At 38.6% G+C, this 23,877-nt stretch overlaps 2 protein-coding genes across 3 annotated transcripts; one reads left to right on the forward strand and one right to left on the reverse strand.

Annotated features, from left to right (window-relative positions):
- The first annotated feature begins 5,081 nt into the window (after positions 1 to 5,081).
- LOC127648674 (interferon-induced very large GTPase 1) lies at positions 5,082 to 19,760 on the forward strand. 2 transcript variants are annotated; one of them, XM_052133391.1, is made up of 7 exons: positions 5,082 to 5,100; positions 5,246 to 5,300; positions 9,606 to 10,419; positions 11,333 to 11,435; positions 11,556 to 12,167; positions 12,371 to 12,438; positions 14,410 to 19,760. In XM_052133391.1, exons 3-7 carry the CDS (start codon positions 9,613 to 9,615, stop codon positions 19,249 to 19,251), a joined length of 6,432 nt encoding a protein of 2,143 aa, XP_051989351.1. In that variant the 5' UTR covers positions 5,082 to 5,100; positions 5,246 to 5,300; positions 9,606 to 9,612; the 3' UTR covers positions 19,252 to 19,760. The 2 variants fall into 2 exon arrangements, with proteins under 2 accessions (XP_051989351.1, XP_051989352.1); XM_052133392.1 differs by lacking the exons at positions 5,082 to 5,100; positions 5,246 to 5,300 and adding an exon at positions 6,396 to 6,411.
- On the reverse strand, positions 6,861 to 8,729 carry LOC127649740 (SCAN domain-containing protein 3-like). The gene is made up of 2 exons (XM_052134967.1): positions 8,172 to 8,729; positions 6,861 to 7,727 (listed from the first exon to the last, which is right to left on the reverse strand). The coding sequence occupies exons 1-2, from the start codon at positions 8,727 to 8,729 to the stop codon at positions 6,861 to 6,863; spliced, it is 1,425 nt and encodes a 474-aa protein (XP_051990927.1).
- Positions 19,761 to 23,877: the final 4,117 nt, after the last annotated feature.

The following is a 23,877-nucleotide window of genomic DNA, read 5'->3' on the forward strand; positions in this document are numbered from 1 at the left end:
TTGAAACACTTACTCGTTTTTTTTTTAAATCACATTTTAGAGACATCAAAACTGAAGTCATTAAAACATCCATCCATCCATCCATCGTCAACCGCTTATCCTGTGTACAGGGTTGCGGGGGGCTGGAGCCTATCCCAGCTGTCATTAAAACATGGAATAACATAAATTGAAATATGGGAATTATGTTGTGACTTAACAAAATCCAAAACATATACAAATTTTGTTATATTTTTGCATCTTCAGAGTAGTCACCCATTGCCTAGAATTTGCAGACATTTTCTCAACCAACTTCTTGAGGGATCATCCTGGGAATCTATTTAAACAGTATTGAAGGAGTTTCCATCTATGTTGGGCACTTATTGGCTGCATTTCTTTATTATTTGGTCCAAGTCATCAATTTCAAAAACGTTTTTAAGTAAAATTTTAGTTTTGTAATTAAATAAATTAATATGGTGGCACAATTATATTTTTGTCTACAAAATTAATTTCATACATTTAAGCATACGCCTTCAGATCAAAAGATTTTTAAGATCACGAGAAACATTTCAGTCAAGTGTTTCAAAACTTTTGACCGGTATTGTGTGTATATATATATCTCGACAGCCCTAATTTATATATATATATATATATATATATACTAATTTATATATATATATATATATATATATATATATATATATAAAAATTAGGGCTGTCGATTTAACGCATTAATAGCGTGCGATTAATTTGACAAATATTAACGCGTTAAAAAAATGTACGCACTTTAATCGCAATGCTTAAAGGTGGGGTATGTGATTTTCTTTTTTGACCATTTTTTCAAAATAACTTGAAATCCTATTCCTAACCCACTTACTGGCTGTAAATTAGAAGCACTGAAATGAAAATTAAGCAATTTAATCATCTGTGGAACGGGCAGGACTCGAAAAACTCCAGCCAATCATTTTCAAGACCATCTAGAATCATTGGACAGAAAATGTGTCAATCAAACGGTCGTACCATGCCCCCCTCCCCCCACCACCCTGGCGCGCGTGTCCCGTTCGATGCGCATACTCAAAGCTCGTGACCCAGTAACAGGAAGCGATTGCATTTATGTATGGAGAATAGAGCTTTTATAGTGCTAGTGGGGTTGTTCCACATTTCTATGAATCCTGTTTTGAATAGAAGACCGCTGTACAGACGCCAGGGCTGGCGATGTTCTTTTTTTTACAGTTATGAGAAAATCAGCTCAAGAGTGGTATGCGACCCCCTCCTCCTGCTGTGTCAACAATTTGCTCTGAAAAATTGTCTGACAGGTGAATGCACTGTTTGACTAGTGAGTCTAGAACACTGCTAGAACACTGCGCATCTGAGTTTTCGCTCGTGCATGATTGCGCGTCCATGTTTTTCGAATGGGTGGAGTCAGGGCCAGCGTTGGAGGAGAGAAGGTAGGACCTTAGAGTTGTGTATTTTCAAAATCTGCCGGCCGTTGTGCAAATCACATACCCCACCTTTAACTGAGAAATTCAAGCTTGTAGTACCACCTGTGTACTCCAGGGGGCAGTAATTGAAATTTCAGCTGTGTGAGCAACACACAGTTTATACAGTGGAAGAAAACAATTTCTTGCATCCAAAATACTTGATGGAGTGCAAATGCAATCTTTAAGGGATATTAAGATGTGTTTAAAGATTGAGTATTAAACTATATTTAACTCGACACAGTGACCTAAACATTTTATTTTTATGACGCAACATACCCGAGATGCGACACAAGCATGTCTGACGCAGGTCGTACGGTCTTTACCTCATACATATTTAATTACCAACAAGGTTAAGGTTAAGGATGTGTCCTTTAAACTGTTACACCGTTTTTACCCAGTCAATCTTTATTTAAGGAACATGCTCCCTGAAATAGATCCACTTTGCTCCTTCTGTAATGCTGTAGATGAAAAGTATGTTTGTTTGTACTATTTTAACTAGTTTTTCTTTGCTTTATAAAGACGTTTTATTTAGTTTTCACAGATTTGATAACTTAAGTTAATATTTTCTGATTAATCAGTTTATTTTTCTTGCCAAGTTTTTAATACATAAGTGTAAGTTTATGTCTATAAAGCCCCTATTTGCACTTTTTTGTAAAGACTTAAAATATTATTTAAATACTCTTTGTACCTCCAACAGCTCCAGAGCATTGAAAAGCATTACACTATGTAATGAATATAATGTCTTGGCATTATTGTAAAATATATCTGTAGTATTGTGTACTATGTGTACCCCTGGCTTGTTTCTAAAAAAAAAAAAAAAAAGTCTAACGCAGGTGTACACTGACGGGTCCCTAAAGAAACCCTCACAATAAATCTCCAACTGATTGACAAATTCACTTGTGTAATGGATTGCTGTGAACTGTGTGTCAATGATTGACTTATGTTCAATAATATGGTAGTAAACAATACATTGTATTATAAAACCGCTTTTTGTATTGTCTTATTAATGATGAAGTCTTCTGCCACAAGAATGTAATGCATTTTAATTATCTGAATATTTGTTTATTATATATATATATATAATTTTTTAATATTTAAAGATAACTATGTATAATTATTTCATCATTATATATTGAATTATTGTTATATGAGGGGCTTTCTCAGCAAATATTTGTGTATGCGATTAATTAATCGGGACACCATGTAATTAATTCGATTAAAAATGTTAATCAATTGACAGCCCTATTATAAATATAAAAAAACATGCAAATGTAAATGTAATGTCAACAATAGAGGCAGAGGAGTTTTTTTTTAATAATTATTATAATTAATGTGTCAGGTAAAATGAGATGTGTAATGTTCTAGATAGGCATGGCTATGGTTCCCACATGTCAGAAGCTATAAAAGAAGAAAACGCGCTAGGAAAGTGAAAATATCAAGCAAGAAGAATGTATGTACTCTTATCATATTTACATTCCTTATTTCATCTTCACATTATCATTAGAAAGTTATGATAGCAGGTATTTGATAAGCCGGTAGTATTTGATTGTTGATGTCATTTGTTTCATTGTTCATTTGTCTTACTCCCATTTAAATATGTTTTTATCTGTCTTTTAGTCTTCATTCATTTATTGTTGTTCATTGTTTATTGACTCATTGTTTGCAAAAGTACCCTTACTTTGCACTATAACGGTGTTAGGCCATTTTAAACGAAGTATCAACTTGTTTCATTATTTGCCTTCAGGGACAAATTTCAAGTTATTCAGTAAGACCAGCAGCACCAGTTGACTTTGCACCTTTGTTAAGTCATAACAACATAAGATAGAATAGTGACATTGCGATTTCGAAAAGACAGTTTTGGAAGTTCAAACAATGCATTGAATTGACTGTAACATTAAAGCATTATATACAGTACACTGGCAGCCAAACGTTTGGAATGATTTTGCTGTTTTGTAAAGAAATTGGTACTTTAATTCACCAAAGTGGCATTCAACTGATCACAAAGTATAGTCAGGACATTACTGATGTAAAAAACAGCACCATCACTATTTGAAAAGTCATATTTGATCAAATCTAGACAAGCCCCATTTCCAGCAGCCATCACACCAACACCTTATCCTTGAGAAATCATGCTAAATTGCTAATTTGGTACTAGAAAATCACTAGCCATTATATCAAACACTGCTGAAAGCTATTTGGTTCATTAAATGAAGCTTAACATTGTCTTTGTGTTTGTTTTTGAGTTGCCACAGTATGCAATGAAGAATTCAGAAGGAAGGCTATACAATGCTTGAAATTGACAAAAATAAATTAAGATTTCATACAAAAGGTGTACACTACAGTTTTCAAAGACAAAGGACAACTGGCTCTATCAAGGACAGAAAGAGATGTGGAAGGCCAGATGTACAACTAAACAAGAGGATATGGTACATCAGAGTCTCTAGTTTGAGAAATAGACACATCACATGTCCTCAGCTGACAGCTTCATTGAATTCTACCCGCTCAACACCAGTTTCATGTACAACAGTAAAGAGAAGACTCAGGTGTGCAAGCCTTATGGAAAGAATTGGAAAGAAAAATCCACTTTTGAAACAGAAAAAAGAAAAGGTTAGAGTGGGCAAAGAAACACAGAATAATTGGAAAAATGTGTTATGGATCTTAACCCCATTGATCTTTTGTGGGATCAGTTAGACTGTAAGGTGCGTGAGAAGTGCCCAACAAGACAGCCACATCTATGGCAAGTGTTACAGGAAGTGTGGGGTGAAATGTCACCAGAGTATCTGGACAAACTGACAGCTAGAATGCCAAGGATATGCAAAGTGGTCATTGCTGCACGTGGAGGATTTTTTTTGATGAGAACTCTTTGAAGTAGTTTAAGTAAAAAAAAAGTCAAATTTCCGCCTTCCCCTATGCATTTATAGTGTTAAGCCCCAGCCGCTTCACATCCTGTGCGAGAGACATAGTGAAAGAAAAGGCCGCGGCTGCCGGGCTTGCTCCAATGCTAGTCATGTAGCACCTGTTCCCCCCCTCAGGGGTGCAGGAAACCTAAGGTCTGTATATGACATCTCTTTTGGGGGCGTTGGGGAGGGCTACGTGCAGCCGACACAGTTGCCTTTAGCATGCAGCAGCCTGCTTGCACCTGTTTCGTCAGTTCACGTAACACGGCTAGTGCGTGGCGTTTTTGGATGGGACCCCTTGTGTCACTTCATTCGACACAACGTAGAGTGAGTGACTGAAGGGGAACGTCATGGTTACTGTCATAACCTCCGTTCCCTGAGAGTGAGAACGAGACGTTGTGTCCCTCCTGTCACAGCACTAGACCTACCACTGTAAACAGCCATGCCTTATTCTCGGCTCCTCAGTGCAAAAACCTGACTGACAGATGCTTCCCCGCTTCCCTTTATACCCATATGTCCAGGGTGGGGCATGCAAATTCTGTCTGCCAATTTCACATTGGTCTTTTCTTAAGTTCAGGGGTACGGCATCCCAGGAAGACCCCTTGTGTCACTTCATTCGACACAACGTCTCATTCCCTCCCTCAGTAGGTTTCCTGACCATGAAGATTCCTAAAAGTCATGTGACTTACTGGAACTCAAAACACACTTTCTGTTTGTATTGTTCTCTAGCCAGTTCAACGAACAAAGTAAGCATGTCTTAACTATTGTAAGTTAAGTATTAACTAAAAATGTTGTGAGATTGAAATCAGTATGAACTTTAGAGTTGATATAATGGGACTTTATGACACTATGAGACTACAAAACTGCTGTTTGATGCCTTTTTCCTATCAGTTCTTTGTATCAGTATTGTGAAGCCTTCTGATGTTCAAGCTTGGATGGATTTCAGGTGATTTTGTTGTTTTTTGATATGTGTATTATTAAGGGGGCATTGTTTGAAAATTAATGGAATTTGTCAATGTTTTGTCAGAGAGTAATCATCTTTTTCTGGATTTTTATATAAAGGTAATTTTAATAATAATAAATAGATGCAAAGGGCTGCAAATATTTAGCTTATTACAGCTACTTGAAAACGTTGAAGAAAAGGTTAGAGTTTTGCAAATAAGCAGTGATTTTCGGGAGCAACTACCAACAGAAGTTAATGCTAATGTGAGCAATTTCACTGCTCTAAATGATTTGTCTGTAACAACATACAAGGATGTATTAAAACAATGATGCATGGAAAACAGTGTCAAAAATGGCAAGAATGAGTTTCACCTAGTTATTGATATGTTTATATTACAACTATTTCCTGTGCAGAATTTTCGTTTTTAGGGGCCAGTTAAATTATTCCTTGTCAAATTACAATGATATCTTGTTTTACTGGCAATATATCTCATCTGTTATTATGTGTTATCACAACTTCAAAAGAAATGGCCAATTGTGAAGCCCACCAATAATGTTAGAATAATCAGCAGTAGAAGTGCATACTGTACTAGCAACCAGAAGCGCAAAGACTAGTGACATCAAGTTTTTTAATAGTAGATATATACTGTATTTATTAGAGCTGTCAAAATGAAGGCGTTAACCCATGTGATTAATTAAAAATGTTTAACGCATTTACCCATTTTCACATTAGGTTCTGACATTTAATCAGCTCTTTGAGATCTAAACACTGGCTGAAATAGGGCAGAACATTTGTGGTGTGACCAGGGTCATTTTACTGACGCACACACCACAAACTAACACACGACCCATGGTCGTTAGGACAAAAATAAAATGTATACTGCAAAAAACAATTTTTTTTTTTAAATAATGCAATATACAGATATAGATGGCTGGTAAATTGTCTCAATACACTCGTCATTGGCAGGTTTTGCAAAAAGTGAATTTTGGGCCCTGCATGTAACATTATTTTTCTGTTTATATTTGCAGCCAGAAATACAAGCCAAACCGTGTACTCCATAATTGTATCCATGACTCTAGTGCTCTAGCATGTGATGCATGTCTGTGTAAATTGAGTAAGTTCAGTAAATCCTTTTTTCCTGCCTCAATTTGCAAGTAAAGCCTGCTAAGTGCCTGCAGCCCTTTCTACTCCTCAATATGTATATGGTCTACATTTTTATTTTTTGTGAGTCCAAAAACAAGTGTTGCTATATAGTCAGTAACATCAGCAATCTGCTTGCACGCAGCTCATTTTCATAGGTTGTCTTGTAAAAATCTGTTTTTGTTGGTATATAACAGGGGTTCTCAAAGTCTACATTCAAAGGTCCAAATCTGATTTTCATCAATGTCAAAGGTCCGGAACTATTGGTTATTACAAAACTTATTTTTAATAAACATGCATAAAAAAAATCAACATTCATTTCATTTCAAAAATAAGGTGTTTTTGAAAAATTTCCAAAAAAATTCTTAACAAAACACAACAAGAGGTAGGCCCAAAGTAACATGGTGCAAAATACTGAACAGTCTAATGTGAGAAATGGCACTGTCTGTCTCCCATCAGCTGTCGAAACCGTGGCACAAAAGGTGTGGTTGCCAGACGGAGACACTGGCCTAAATGTTCATTAGTCAAGCTGCTGCGGTATGAGTTCTTTACAGCATTCATTGCTGAGAATGCAGACTCACACCGATAGGTCGACCCAAACATGGTAAGAACACAGATGGCTACTTTCTGCAGATTGGGGAAATTTTCAGCTGTGACCATTTTAGTCCAAAATGTAACAGTGTCACAGTACACTTCCTGCAAAGTCACATTTTCCTGTAAGTCAATGAGTTCAGTCTGCAGAGATGCCATGCTTGCCCATGGGAAGATGCTCTTGGTTTCTTTTGAAAACTCCTCAACATTCTTGACCAGGAATGGAGATGGAATGCAGAGCAGCACTTGTCTGCCTACATTGAACCCCTCAAAGTGCATCCTGAAATTTTCAGCTAGCTTCTCCAAAAAGGAAAGATGGTGACGATGGTGATTGCCATTAGTCTGCTGGAGAAGAGTTGGAAAGTGGATATGTGGCCCTGTGATGTCACCCTTAAAGATCTCCAGCCGCCTTTCAAAGGAGCGTACGGCTGCCATCAGATCACACACTGTGTTGCCTTGGCCCTGGAGCATCAGATTCAGTTCATTTAGATGAGATGTTATGACCAATAAAAAGGCCACAAGCTCCATGCTGTCATCATCCCTCAAAAAATCCAAGTAATGCCTGGCTTTGACATTCTTCTGCTGGGACAAAAACATCTCCAAATCTTTCCTGATGGCCCAAAACCTTTCCAAGACTCTTCCCTTACTCAGCCACCTAACATTGTTATGGAGGAGTAAGTCGTCATAAGCAGCATTTACCTGATAAAAGAAAAAAAAGAAAAATAATACATTTTTTTAATCAATAATACAAGAAAAATACATGATCTTTGTGAACACAAACACCTTTGTAAATTCTGTAAGTCTGTTGTATGTAGATTTTGATGACAACCTTTAATACTTCCAAATGCATATAATTACATTATCTCCTACATTTTATTCACAATTAAAAATGATTATATAAATAAAAAAACATTTGTGAAATAAGGGTTGACTTAATATCAATCAGTGGGGACATATTCAGCATTTCCTGCATTAATTATGCCTTAGTTTCCCATTGATAAAAAGTGTTAAAGATTTAAATGCTTTGGCTCTGAAGCAATGTGTGTGTGTGTGTGTGTGTGTATGTGTGTGATCATCACTTAATAATCCCCTATTGACCCACACACACAAAAACACAGTAGAAAAAGTCAAAATAATTCTCACCTCAGTCAGGAATGCCCGCAGAAGACGGTGCTGAAGGGCAGAGGATGCTCTCAGGTAGTTCACAAGCTTCATAATAGTTTCCATGACGTCTGAATATTCTTTTCCAAGGCTAGCACACAGCACGGACTGGTGTATAATACAGTGGTATGTCAGCAGGTCGGAGTGCTCCTCTTTCAGACGTTGAACAGCTCCCTTCTCCTTCCCTATCATGGCTGGAGCACCATCAGTAGTGATGGACACAACATTCTTGACATCAATTCCCCGTTCATTAAGCATCTGCATGATAGCTTCATAGATGTCCTCTCCTCTAGTGTGACAGAGTGGAGTAAGGCCCAGTAAGTCTTCACAGAATGTCCCCTTTGCCTTGCTGAAGTATCTGACAAACACACATAGCTGGGCTTGGTCTATGCAGTCTGTTGACTCATCCACCGCAAGTGAAAGGCAGGGTGCATCTTTGATATCATCAGTTAACTGATTAATTAAGTCATGGGCAAGTATCTCTGTCCTCCTGGTTGAAGTGTCATTGGACAGTGGGATTTTCTTTAATTTATCTGACATCTCCTGTCTCTCCTTTCCCTCAAACAAAGCATCTGCTATCTCCACTAAACACTCCTTAACTATCTCTGCATCAGAGAACGGCTTCTTGTTTTTGCCAAGTACTCAGGCCACTCGGAAAGATGCTTCTGTAGCTCTCTCTTGCTGTGTCACAGCTCTCACAAGCAACTTATTTGTTGATTCATATGATGACTTTAGCTGTCGTAGTTTTGCTGTCCTTACCTCTGTATTTTGTGGATATTGCTGTTCAAAATGTTTGTGTTTTGTTTCGTAATGTCGTTTGACATTTCCACTCTTCACAACTCCAACGGTCTCATTACAAATTAAACAGAATGGCTTCGTGCTGGATTGGGGCAAAATGAACGCATACCTCTCGGTCCAATCATCTTTAAAAATTCTGTTTTCTCCGTCAACTTTTCTTTTCTTGGACGATGCCATCCTCCACACCCATTCAAACGCTTACTGCGGTGAACTTGAAGTGTCGCGTCGCGCCCGATTACGTCAAAAATCAACGCTCACTGGATGTCATGGCAACTAAATCACGGAGGAAAACTTTAAATATCTCGCCTTCGCTTTAATTTCGGACCATCTCACAAAAGACATGTGATTTTACAAATGATTTTAACATGCGTTTATCAAAGTAGAAATCCACACTTTTAATCCATTACACACAATTAGTGCTCTTGAAATACGAAAAGCAGGCCGGTCCGGATTGAATTCCCTCCGGGTCCGGATCCGGACCGGAGTCCGGACTTTGAGAAGTACTGGTATATACAATTTTTTGTCATCCATTATGATATTCTTATAGAGTCTGTGGTTCAAGGCATTAATCTGATCCACCAAACCTGGTTGTTCATTTATGTTCATTTTTCTTTCCAGTTAAATCATGATGGAACCAGATCCAGAAGATGTCATGGACACTTCTCCAATTATAGTTAAGGATTCAGATGATGTTATGGACAATCCTCCAGTTATATATCATGATCCAGATGATATCATGGACACTTCTCCAGTGACAGATAAAGATCCAGATGATGTCATGAGTGCTCCTCCAGTGACAGATCAAAAACCAGATGATGTCATGTGTGCTCCTCCAGTGACAGATCAAGAACCAGATGATGTCATGTGTGCTCCTCCAGTGACAGATCAAAAACCAGATGATGTCATGAGTGCTCCTCTAGTGACAGATCAAGAACCAGATGATGTCATGAGTGCTCCTCCAGTGACAGATCAAAAACCAGATGATGTCATGAGTGCTCCTCTAATGACAGATCAAGAACCAGATGATGTCATGTGTGCTCCACCGGTGATGCATCAAGAATCACGTGATGTCATGATTAACCCTCCTATGACTGACAGTCCTTTTGCTACAGACAGAGATAACTTTAAAGGCAAGCATCAAGAAGACCCTGGGAAGAATGACTACCAGTCACAAATTCACCCATGCATTGACACCTTGAAGTTTAGCAAATCTAACCAAGGACAATATACAGAAAACCCAAACAAAGCCAGTTATGACCCAGTTATGACAGACTCAGCCACTAAAACAGAAATCCATGTGCAGCCAACTTTAGTTCCATTCACATTGCTGGATCAAAGAAAGGAACAATCACAATGTGTAAAAGAAAGCACAGACCACAACAACAAAATAAATACTCTGGCAACCTCAAATCAAGAACATGAAGAACACAAGGTAAATATCTTAATACTCTGGCTACACTTCAAAAAATAAGTGGACACCCCCTTGTCCATTCCCTCATGGGTTGCCACTAGTGTATTTCTCAGTATTTCTGTTTCTCAAACCATATTTTGCTTAATTTTATATATTTTCTTTTACATTATTTAGAATATTTTGCGTCATGTTTTAGGGTCACGCAGGTTGTTTTGTCCTTTAGTCGGTGACGATAGAACACAACCACTAATTTTAGTCACTAGGGTTGCCACCCGTCCCATAAAATGCAGGATTTAAAGATGAAATTATGCGATTTGTCCCCTATTTAAACTGGTCAGATGGCGTCACGTGAAATAGTCCCACGGTGGTTAAGTGACCATCTGAAAAGTCCACACATTGTGCTAAAACGTGCTAATACTGTGGATGGTGTGGTAAGGCACCGTTTGAAAAGTCCACACATTGGGCTAAGATGTACAAAATCAAACAAATCGAACAATGTATGAATACAATCACTGAGCAATTTTGACATGAGTCAGGAAAGTTAGAATTTTAGCATATAAGAAAGAATATAAAATTTGCATTATTAATAACTCCTAACGCATTTATTGCTAAAACTGTAGAGAATGTGGTAAGGGTCCGTGATATTCCCTCATTTGAGTGTCCCTTACTTTACATCTTCAAAAGTGGCAACCCTACAAGTCACTGTACAGTTTTGGAAATGTGAAGGTGCCCCCCCCCACCACCAGAAATTACAAATGCCCCCATATGCAATTCACTGTGGCACTGATAATGGACCAGTGGCCTATTAATGCCAATGGGTTTGGTGTTCACATAAGTTTGACCATGCATTATGTACAAAAGTTTGATTGTGCACACATACAACCTTATAAAATCATGGTAATAGGAATCAGATAATGAGCTTCTCTTTCTCCAGGGTAATGTGATACCAGTAGAAGAAGGGAGCAACCCCAAACTTGATGGTCAAGCAGGCATAACTGTGGCCTCAGACTTTGATGATTTATCTTACAGCAGCACAGGTATGAAACACATCCATATAAGCGAGAAGTGTCATTAGATGATCAGACTTATTCATAAAGTGTTTGTGGTGTTGTGCTTATTCTCTGAGTTTGAGAACAGTTCTTTGGTGTTTGCCCTAGATCACAGGGTTCCCAATTTAACTGTTGCATTATTTGGGAATTCTGCGGCAGTCCAGTTTGGATGTAACAACATTCTACTTGGAGAAAAACAACTCCATCCTGAGAATGCAGAATTCTCCATGATTATTCCATCACAGAGGAAGATATCAGAACATCACGTCACAGTAATCAACATTATTGACTCACATGAGACTGATCTTCGCCCTTTTGATAATGTTATTAGTCATCTTCTGAATGAAAATGAAATCCATGCCTTCATCTTTGTTGTGCAACTGGGCCAGCTAACAGATGCCGATAAGATGGGTATTGAATGGCTACAGAGTATATTTGGTGACAGAGTTCTTCCATTTGTGATGACTCTTTTCACCTATGATAGAGATGAAGAGTGTGACACTATAATAGATGAATTGAAGAAAAATTCTGTTCTGGAGCAACTGGTTGAAAAATGTCGACAAAGATATCACACCTGCAGAAAGACGATGAGCAACCAATCAGAGATGAGAGAATTGATGGACAGGATTGAACGTCTGCATATTGAGAATAATAAGCAGTGCTACACCAGTGAGATGTTCTCCGATGTCAGAAAACCACAAAACAGTGAATTTAAAAGTGGTAAGATAACAGATTCTGTTTCTTCATATATTTTATTGTGACATTTAGACATAAAGTAAGCTACAGGCACAAAGTAAATTAAACATATTTCATATAAGTAAATATAATCCACAATAAAATCCAAATTTGGGAACAAATTCTAATTTCGAAGTTTCAAATCTAGTCGTAAATGTCAATTAACCTTTTTTCTCCTTAAAATCAAGGCCCAGAAACAGACATAAGCACGAAAACACAACCTTTTGGGAGCTCTGATAAAGCAAACAGACGAAAGGTAAGAACAGAGAGGAATAATATAATATATATGTACGTATGTATAAAATATGTTATTACAAAAGAGAAGGATAAACATGTGCAAATTGGATGGAATAATATACAACCCCAATTCTGAAAAAGTTGGGACAGTATGGAAAATGTTAATAAATACTAAAAGGAGTGATTTGTAATTCTCTGTGCTATATTAAAAGCACCAAAACAACATTTGTATTTATGTTTTACCTTGGGAATTTAACTGTTTAAATATACACTCATGCCTTGTGATTGCAACACTCCCCAAAAAAGTTAAAAAAGTCGAGTTTTTACCACTGTGTAAAATTACCATTTCTTCTAATAACACGTTTGAAGTGTTTGGGCACTGAAGACACAATTTTTTAAGTTTAGCAAGCATAACTTTCCCCCATTCATCCATTATGCAGGTCTTCAGCTACACAGTTGTACTGTGCCTTTATTGCCATATTTTTTATCATTCTTAATAATGTGCGATATATTCACAATTGGAAACACGTCAGGACTGCAGGCAGGCCAGTCTAGCACCCACACTCTCGATTTATGCAGCTGTAAACATTCAAGGAAGGGCGGGAAAAGAAGACTCAAAGGTATAACTTTAATTTTACAAACTCAAAATAGCTTTTCAGCATCACACTCATTAGATCAAGTTTTTGGTATATTCTCTTTCTGACTGGTAGCGCTCTCCCCCTCGTCTCTGGTGTGGTCTCTTTTTATCGTCTCTCCCCAGTGCTTACTTCAATCAGAAACAGGTGTTAGACATTATAACGCTCAGATGTGTGTACCATTACCGCTTTCTCTCTCTCCGGATGAACGCTCGACCAAGAGTGTGCATTATCTCCGAACCCTCAGACGTCACAGTCTTAAAAAAACGTAATAATGGATATCATGATGACACCATTCGACGCTGCATCCATAGAACATCCATCAACACTGTTCAGAAGCGCTATCGACTTCTGTCTCATCTGAGATGGGAAGCAGAACAGTGGGTTCATGTTTTGTGGACTGACAAGTCCACATTTAATAAATGTTTTAGGAAAAAAAAAACATCAGGAACGCAGAGGAAAAGGACCATTCAAGCTGTATTCAGCATCAGGTCCAAAAGCCAGTGTCTGTTATGGTATGATGGTTTGTCAGTGCACATGGCATGGGCAACTTGCACATCTGTGAGGGCACCATTAATGCAGAATGATACATACAAATTTTGGAGCAACATAGGCTGCCATCCAGACGCCGTCATTTCCAGGGACTTCGCTGCATTTTCCAGCATGACAACAAACCACATACTGCCTGATTACAAGCGAATGGATGCATAACTGACCTGAATGTGCTAGACTGACCTGCATGCATTTCTGACCATCTCCAGTTGAGAATGTCTGGTGCATTATGAAGCGCAAAATACGGCAATGAAGGTCCTGTACAATTGTGCAGCCGAAGGCCTGCATAATGGATGAATGAGAGACAATTCTGCTTGCTAAACTTAACACACTTGTGTCTTCATTGTCCAAATGCTTAATATGTGTTATTGGAAGAGACGGTGATGTTACACTCGACTGTCTCAACTTTTTTGGAGTGTGTTGCAATCATTTGATTTGAAATGAGTGCAAAAACAACAACAACAACATTTTCATTGACAAGGTAAAACATCAAATAATGTGTTTTGGTGATTTCAATATAGCACTGGGTGAATCAAATTTAAAAATCACTCATTTCTGTTTTAATCACCATTTTCCATACTGTCACAACTTTTCAGAATTGGGGTTGTATTTGTACAGTACATATATATATATATATATATATATAATGTATATATAATATATAATTACGTATATTTACAAGTATTAATATCTATTTCAGGCTTGTTGTAAATGTACTAAATTACCAAACATGTACAAAGTAATTTTCTTTTAGCTATCTTCTCAACTGGTTGTATAATTAAATGTATTCTTATATTTTTCAGCTAAGTGCAGAGCAACTAATTCACAGACTTCATCTTGAATGCGAAAACCAAAAACTGACAACTGCAGATTTTCTTCAGCTAACTATACAATCACAGTCCCATGAGTCTTGTACAGAGGAGAAGTTGGCTAAGATTTATCTGCAAAAATTACTGATGATGGACTACAGAGCAAGATGCATGCAAACACAAGAGAACAAAGAACAGGATCGCACACAACAAATTTACTTATCTGAAGATGTGGATGATGCTTTTAATGATATTTTCAAAGAAATGCCTAAACTTCCTGATGAAAATAATAAATTAGATTCTGTCCACTTAATGGATGTTCAAATGGCCTTGTTCCATTGTGCTGATAGTTTCCTAAAGCAACTAATGGTGACTAAACTTGCACAGTGTCAATATGCTCTGCCTCTTCTTGTACCCAGTCCATTCACACAACAGATTGAGTTTCCTCTCTGGACCTTCCGACAAATCAATAAGAGCTGGAAGAAAACTGATGATACAGGTAATCTCTTTAGCCAATTCCAGCCAGTCTATAAGGCAGAAACTCCAATGGTGGCTTTCTTCAGGTTTGGCTCAGTGTCCTCATCCAAGTCTCAGCTGATGAACAACCTGATCAATGAGAAACACAACACGTTTTTCCACAGGGACTGCCCAGGCAGCAGCAGAATCAGTGTGCTGATGGATGGAGTGGTGGAGATTGCCTGGTACTGCCCCTCTGGAGAGAAATCAGATAAATATACTGACTGTGTTGCATTTTGTAATCTACATGGTGATGCAGGAGACAATGAGAAGCAGCTGGATATCATTACTGAATTGGCCTCTGTAAATGTAGTCATTTTACCACAGCTTAACAGGAATGACAGCAACATGACAAAGATACAAAATTTCTACAAGGGCTCGAAGCCACTCATCTGCCTTCTTACCGAGAATGATTCAGCTATCACAGAAATACGAAAAGGGAAATACAAAATTGGCTTGAAAGACAGAAATCAGTCTGATGTATTTGAAGAACTCAGAAGAGCTATAAAAAATGGACTCTCGAATCCAGAATTGTCTTCCAAATCACCATCCTTTTTCAAGCTTGAAGATATGGCTAAGTACTCAGATATCATCAGAGTAGATGAGGATGATAATGATGACTGCAAGAAAGGAAAAGAGGCAGCACAGAAGATGATGGATTTACTGAAGAATAAACAGCTGACAGAAATCAAAGAATCATTTCTGCCATGTCAGGGGAAACTGTGGCACCAGTGGTGCCAGAAGAATAAAGAACTGCATCGACCTACACTGGGAGAAGTGCATAAAGGAAAAAACATAGAAAAGATTAAATGTTCTAAGAAATCTGAAATGCATAAAATCCGTGAACAGCAGCAAACATCTGTCCTGAGTCAGTTTATCCAACTCTTTATCCAAAACCTGAATTCAGAAGGAGGAAATGCAACTGCATATTTTCTTAAATGGCTGGGGATCCTATTGGATGACTTCACCACTGAAAATCTCTCAGCCCTCCACCATGAGTATGATGAAAAGTGGTCAGCAGTACTAAATCTTAAAAAGAAACATGATAAATCACAGCAACTGACAGCTAAACAAATAGAACTTGAGCGACTATCTGAGAAACTACAAGCTGCAACCTTTGGCGTGGAACACATGCTGAGGGAGATCGGTCAGATATATGAATCATGTTCGTGTATGAAGAAGAACAAGAAAGACCTGAAGTTAAACTTCTCTTCTCTTCCAATGCTTGCCGCAAGGATGATGATTTCTGGATTTCCACTGGAGCTGATGGATGGAGATGCTGCTCATGTTCCTCTGTTCTGGGTTACTGCTGTTCTTGATGAACTCATCAAGACCCTAGGAAACCAGAGAGTCTTTGTGCTGTCAGTTTTAGGGATCCAGAGCTCTGGGAAATCCACCATGTTGAATGCCATGTTTGGACTGCAGTTTGCAGTCAGTGCTGGCAGGTGCACTAGAGGAGCTTTCATGCAGCTGGTCAGAGTGTCAGAGGAGATGAAAGCACAGCTGAAGTTTGACTATATTCTAGTTGTTGATACTGAGGGACTCCGTGCCCTAGAACTGGCTGGAAGGTCAACAAGAAATCATGACAATGAAATGGCCACATTTGTTGTTGGTCTTGGGAATATGACATTGATCAACATCTTTGGAGAAAACACATCTGAGATGCAGGACATTCTTCAGATTGTTGTTCAGGCTGTCCTGAGGATGAAGAAGGTCAAACTGAATCCAAGCTGCATGTTTGTGCATCAGAATGTTTCAGACATCACAGCTGGAGAGAAAAACATGGAGGGAAGGAGACGACTTCAAGAGAAACTGGATGAAATGACAAAACTTGCTGCTAAAGAGGAAGACTGTGATAAAGAATTTTTCAGCGATGTCATTGCATTTGACATCCAGAATGATGTGAAGTATTTTGCACAGCTTTGGGAGGGCAGCCCACCCATGGCACCTCCAAACCCAGACTACAGCAGAAATATACAGGAACTGAAGAACACCATTCTCTCAAATGCTTCTAAGGCTAGCTGCTTTACACTGTCACAGTTCAAAACTCGTGTCACTGACCTGTGGAATGCACTGCTGAATGAAAACTTTGTATTCAGCTTCAAAAACACACTAGAGATTGCAGCATACAGAAAACTGGAAACTGAGTACAGCGACTGGACTTGGAGCCTCAGGAGTGCCATGATGAGTATTGAAGAAAAATTCTACAACAGAATTGCCAATGGAACCGTTAAGGTACAGGAACATGACCTGCTGAATGACATGAGGAAGACAAAAGACGAAGTAGAAAAGTCCGTAAAATCTTACTTTGAGGAGGACAGAGACAAAGACATTCTTTGTGAATGGCGAGGAAGATTTGAAACCAGAATTAAAGAGCTTCACGATGACCTTGTGAAGGGAACAAAAAGAAAGTTGGATGAAGCTATTGAACAAAAAATAGCCAGGGAGAAGCTTGATACAAAAAGGACAGAGTGTGAAAATAAGCTTTTCAGTCGGAGCAAGGAACTTGCTTTGAGCCTGAAAGGTAAAGACATAGATGAACATGTGCAGCAGCAGGAATTTGACGCAATGTGGAGTAAGTGGGTCACTGAAATGACAGAGGATACTCCAAAACTGAAAGACTTTAACTTTTGGGAGGATGTCACACAGATCTTATCTGAAAACCATGAAATTAATCTTGTACATGAACGATTCAGTCAAACAGATTTTAAAACGATATACCGTCGGGGTGATTATTGTGACTACATTGTACTAAAGAAGCATCTAGAGCGTTTTGATGACACTGTACCTTCAGAGGAAACTGACGAGAACTCCAAGAAAAGCAAGAGCAGGACATTTAAGCAGTTCCTAATGTATTCAGCTCAAAAAATGATGTCAGGCTTCAAATATGATACAGGGTTACAAAAGCAAACAGAGAACAAGGACCCAAAAGCTGAATATCATTATTCGGTAAGGAATCTAATTCAGAAAACTGTTCAAGAAACTGAGAAAATAATAAAGAACTCACCAGTGGAAAAACGGGGCTTCAATGAAAGTTACATTCAGGAAATAACAGACTGTGTTAAAAAGTCAGTACAGCAACATCAATTAGAGAACCAGAATTACATATTGAAAAAGGAGTTTAGCGTAGATCTCTGTCTCCATGTGTGTGACATTGCAAGACAGACATTTACCGAACTCCACCAAAAATTCAGGGAAGCAAATGATCCAAGAATTTATCTCGAGAAGCAGAAAACTCAATATTCAGATGTTTTCAAGAACTACCACAAAGGTGCAACAACAACAACCATACTGAGTGAGTGGATCTGCAGCATACTAGAACCATCCATCCTGGAAGCAGTTTACAACATAACTGCTCTTGATTTGGCCGACAAGATGAGGTCTGACATAAAAGCGTTAAAAGAGAACAGACCAAATCTGGAGAAACACATTCTGAAATCCCTTGCAATGAAGGAGGACTTTGCGCAGTACATAGAATACATTCACAATCCCAGACAACACTTCAAACAATTCATAAAAAATGAAGTGGACATGTACTTTGCCAAACAAAGCAAAACGATTATAAAAATGTTCATAGGAAATTTAAAACAAAAAGAGCGGATTGTGAGTAATGCAGTGCAAGTTGCGACGGTGGAGGTGAAGAATAAGCAAGGGGATGGCGACATGTGGCTGAGAAGCTTCACAAAAATCCTAATAGATGAGCTGAAATTCACTGGAAATTCATGTGTTGATCTCAAAGACATTAAAGACTTGGATTTTCTTGAGAAGGTCTTAAGTGACAGTTTAAAGGAGAGGATGGCAAAGCTACACGTCAGTTTTAAAAGCATTACCGACATAAACATGGAAAAGTGCAGGAAGAGGCCAGACGAGATTTTAATTGACCACTTCTGTCAGTGCTGTTGGGTTCAGTGTCCTTTCTGTAAAGCCATCTGCACCAACACGATGGAAGACCATCCTGGAGATCACAGTGTTCCTTTCCATCATAGTATTGGAATGAATGGGTGCTTTTACAGAGGAACAACAAACTTGTGTGTTCATATCTGCACAACAGCGGTAGCAAGTGATCTAGGTTTTTATCCAAATTCTTCAGATGATATAGTCCCCTTTAAAGAATACAGAAAAGGAGGTCAAATATATGCTAACTGGAGCATCACCCCTGACCTCTCTGAGCTGCCGTACTGGAAGTGGTTTGTGTGCAGATTCCAGAAAGATCTGGAAAAATACTACAGTAAAACATTCCAGGGAGATGGTGAAATTCCAGATGAATGGAAACGGTGCCAAAAAAAGGAAGCTATGGAGTGTTTGGATAAATACATCTAATAGAGAAGGAATCTTTTATTTTATTTTTTTTACTTTAAAACTGAATGGTTCTGTACAGTAGCCTAGTGTTTTCAAACTGATTTTACAGAAGGAAAAGTTGATGTATTATTGTGAAGTAACTCTGATGGGGTTTTACTTAGATTCATTGATCAGAACTACGGAGTAAACAATGCGCAGAAACTATCAGAGCCACAATGGGAAATGTTTCATGATCAACTCTTAAAAAGTACAGCCTATAAAAAGAAATTGAGTAAATCTGGTCTATTCATGTTTTATTTTACGGTTAAAATGTTGTTTCTTTTATTTCTGTTAAAACATTATGATATATCATGTTCCTGTAGCTCAACTGGTAGTGTTGGGAGTGCCAAGGTCACAAGCTTTGATTCTCAAGGAACACGTGTATTGATAATTATTATATATTTTTTTTAAGTCGCTATGGATTAAAGCTTCTAAATGCATAAATGTAACAATAAATAAAGGCCTAATAAAGTAAAATCAAATAAAAACAACAAAACACTGATAAATCTGTTTCAGCTTTGTTGCATTGTGTGTGACTATAAACTCCAGCTGATCCCTTCTCTTTTTTCCCCCTCTATTCCCCACCACTTATTTGTTTTTATATTTAAGTATTTGATTATGCTTTCAGCTACCAATAAGTGTATTCTCAGCTCAATTTTACACATTTTACCATGTTTAAGAAAAATTTAAAAATTAAAAAATTCAGCAGATTCCGTCTGGGCCTAGTCATGAGACTTTATTTTCTGTGGATGAAAACTGACTACAAAATTGTGGTCACAGATAAGTGTATCCTAATAAAATACACTTAGAATATATATATATATATATATATATATATATATATATATATATATATATATATATATATATATATATATATATATATATATTTTTTATCATTTAGATAATCTGGTGATGATATTATTATCTATATTCTCAAACTAGATTTTTTATCTGTTCAATCATTTTAACAATTAAAATCTAATTGTTCAAGAAAATTCAATTTATAAAATTTTTAGATAAAAACAAATAAAATATCCCTTTATTTTTTTATTTTTAAAACTTTTCTAATTAAGTTTAACATGGTGGTATTACACCGCCAGATTAGCGGAGACACGCATGGGACTCGTGCTTCTCTTGTTTTGTGCTCAGTAGTGACAGCTTATTATTTAAAATTTAAAAAAATACAAAACAATTAAACACGTTTTCCGACATTTGACACAAACAATACAAATTAAAATACAACAGAAAATAAACAAAAACAAAACTAAAGGGCGTCACAAACATATTAATTTAACAAAGACACAAAGAAAATTGTATCCATTCAAAATAAATTTCAAGGGCTGTTTGGAAATGAACAAAGTTGGGTTTTAAATCACTCCATTACTTACTTTGATGAATCTAAAATTGTCCCAATAACAAAAACAAATCAATGACATACACTTTCCTTTTTTACATGTCATATTCATTTGAGTGAAGTAAAAGTGTTGATAGATTTAGGGTTAAGTAAAATAGAATTTTCAAACTCAGAAATTGTGATGCCAAAAAGGAGATGAACTGGGACATTCCAAAAATAAATGCACAATACAAAGCAAGTGAATGGGTGCCAACATTTTGAAGCTTTATGTACTTCAATGTAGCTAGCTACTTTTTGATAGTAACTTGTAGTGTAGCTAACTACTTTTTAAAAAGACTGTAGCTTAAAATTATGAGTAGCTTGTGGCTTGTCAAACTACAGTTTCATAGTAGCTTCCTCAACACTTTATGTTGAGAGAATTTTCATTTTTGGGTGAACTATCACTTTAAGTAAATTTACTTATTATATTTATCAGTGAAATTTGCTTAAATTAGCTGTGAAAATCCCCGGAGATCAGCAGTAACAGAAATACTCAAACCAGCCTGTCTGGCACCAACAATCATCCATGCGATTATCTAATCAGCCAATCGTGTGGCAGCAGTGCAGTGCATAAAATCATCCATGCAGGTCAGAAGCTTCAGTTAATGTTCATATCAACCATCAGTATTGGAAAAAAAATTCTGATCCCAGTGATTTGGAGCGTGGCATGATTTTTGGTGCCAGAAGGGCTGGTTTGAATATTTCTGTAACTGCTGATCTCCTGGGATTTTCATGCACAACAGTCACTAGAATTTACTCAGAATGGTGCCAAAAACAAAAAACATTCAGTGAGCGGCAGTTTTGCGGATGGAAACGCCTTGTTGCTGAGAGAGATCAACAGAGAATGGCCAGACTGGTTTGAACTTACAAAGTCTACGTGACTCAGATAACTGTTCTGTGCAATTGTGATGAGAACAAGAGCTATTGCTAATGCTATTCTGAGATGCGGGTTGGCGGTGTTTTGGCAGTACTAAGGGGACCTACACGATACACTGCAGGGGGGCGAAGAGTCTTCTTTTACTTATTTTTTGCCAGATTTTGTTCTAAATTACATGACACCCGCTCCTTCTTCTGTTTCGTATGAAGTATATCGTGGTCTTAAAGGTGTACTCCATCTCTTAAAAAAGTGATTTTTAAAAAAAATATTTTTATAAAATCATGACAACTCACATGAGATGATGACTTCAGTCATATCAGTTACCTTTTAAAAGCTGTTTTATTCTACATGGAGAGGGTCGGCAGTGTTTGAATCACTTGATCAGCCGAATACAACTTGCTTGATCTCAGTAACCGTCAGTTATTTCACACTTTCACTCATTGAAATCATGGCTGACTGTGAATACAACATTTCTGCAATGGGATCTGAAACTGAAAACAATTGATTTTAAATGATGCTGCACCCAAGCCGCTAGGTGTCAGTGTAATTCCAAAATGACAAAAACAAAAATGTCACTGAGTGCACCTTTAAATATGGGCATGCTTGTTGCTTTGGAAATTACACTCAATAAAAACCAGCAAATAAGTTTATGGCCAAATATCTCATGTCTCACTTTCAAGCAATTGAAGCATCAAAAACTTTAAGGCAATGTTTTTATTTCTTTATTTAATTGAGAGGCCACAATTTTTTTAAGAAATTTGTCCCACAGCAGGACAACTTGAACTGCAGAGAAGTTTCAGACCACTTCATGCCCGAAGGGGAGGTAACATGTGGCAAAACGTCATGTGGGCTCACCAGCCTCACATGGAAGAGGCTTGGTGGTAGGTTCTGTCTCGAAGGGGAGGAGCTCTAAAAACACAGCAAACGGGGGCAGAAAGAGCTCTGCCCAAGGGAGGTGCGGGTCCGTAAGAGAGACCGTACCACGGAAAATACATCACAGAGGGCTACCGGAGTAACCACTACCTGTGGACCACCTACCCCAGTACATGGCATATTAGCACATGTATTGAGTCTGGCTGCGAATTCCTACGCCGAGCCACAGGGCTAGGGAGGAAGACATCCAGGGTTCACAGGTTCGTGAACTCGCATGGGAAAGAAAGCACATGTCTCCGCCTCATGGAGGGGAAAGGCGCTGTATGCAAGCGGTATACCTGGCCAGCTGTCCCGTAATCTTACCTGTTCATACCTGAAAATGCACGGGACAAGACTGGCTCAACCCGGAGACTATAAAGTCTTGAATGTATTGGGTGTTGGGTGTTGTCCTGCAGATGTCTGCTAGAGACGTGCCATTGGCCAGTGCCCATGAAGATGCCAGACTCCTCGTAGAGTGTGCTCGTATTCCCAAAGGGGCGGGCACAGCCTGGGCCTGGTATGCCAGCACGATGCGTTCACGATCGTGAAGTTTGCCTCTGTTTGGAGACAGCGTTCCCTTTCCGCTGCCCGCCAAAGCAGACAAAGAGATGCTCAGAGCATCTAGAGCTCTACGTGCGATCCAAATAGATACGCAAATAACACACCGGGCACAGCAACGATAAGGCTGGGTCTCCCTCCTCCCGGGGAAACTTCGGATGCAGGCTCACCACCTGACCCCTTGGGCACATAGCCCAGTCGGGGTCTCAAGACCACATGAGAACAGCCCGGACTGAACTCCAGGCAGGTGTCGCTGCCAGAGGATGCCTGCAGGCCCCCAACCCTCTTGATGGTTTTCGTGAGCGCAGTCAGGAGGGCCATCATCAAAGAGAGGGTTTCCAGCTCGACTGGCTGTAGGGGCTCAACGGGGCTCTCTGAAGGCCCGAAGGACCATGGAGAGATTCTGAGGGAAAGAGGCGTAGCCTAGGAGGATTCAGCCTCCAGGTGCCTTTCAGGATACTGATAATCAGGTCGTGCTTCCCCAAGGACTTACTGTCCACCGTGACATGGTGCGCCACAACATACACCTTCAAGGTGGAGGGGGACAGCCACCCATCCAGCCACTCCAGCAGGAAGGAAAGCACTGACCGACTGCACATCTCTGGGGGCCTTCGCCTCAGGAAGAACACCAATTTGTGAACAAACTCCACTTCAGGGCAAATAGCTGCCTCGTAGAGGGACCATATCTACCGCTGACAGTGGTTGGCTACTTAAATCTTCCCATCCCTTCGAGGGGCCAGACATTGAAATTCCAGAGGTCTGGGCACGTGGCATTCAAATTCCACTGGACAATTCTCATTGGCCTTTTCTCAAAGATCAGAGGTGTTTGGGGCTCCCAAGAGCGACCCCAAGTGTCACTACATCG

The sequence above is a fragment of the Xyrauchen texanus genome, chromosome 9, assembly GCF_025860055.1.
Source record: "Xyrauchen texanus isolate HMW12.3.18 chromosome 9, RBS_HiC_50CHRs, whole genome shotgun sequence".
Lineage (NCBI taxonomy): Eukaryota > Metazoa > Chordata > Actinopteri > Cypriniformes > Catostomidae > Xyrauchen > Xyrauchen texanus.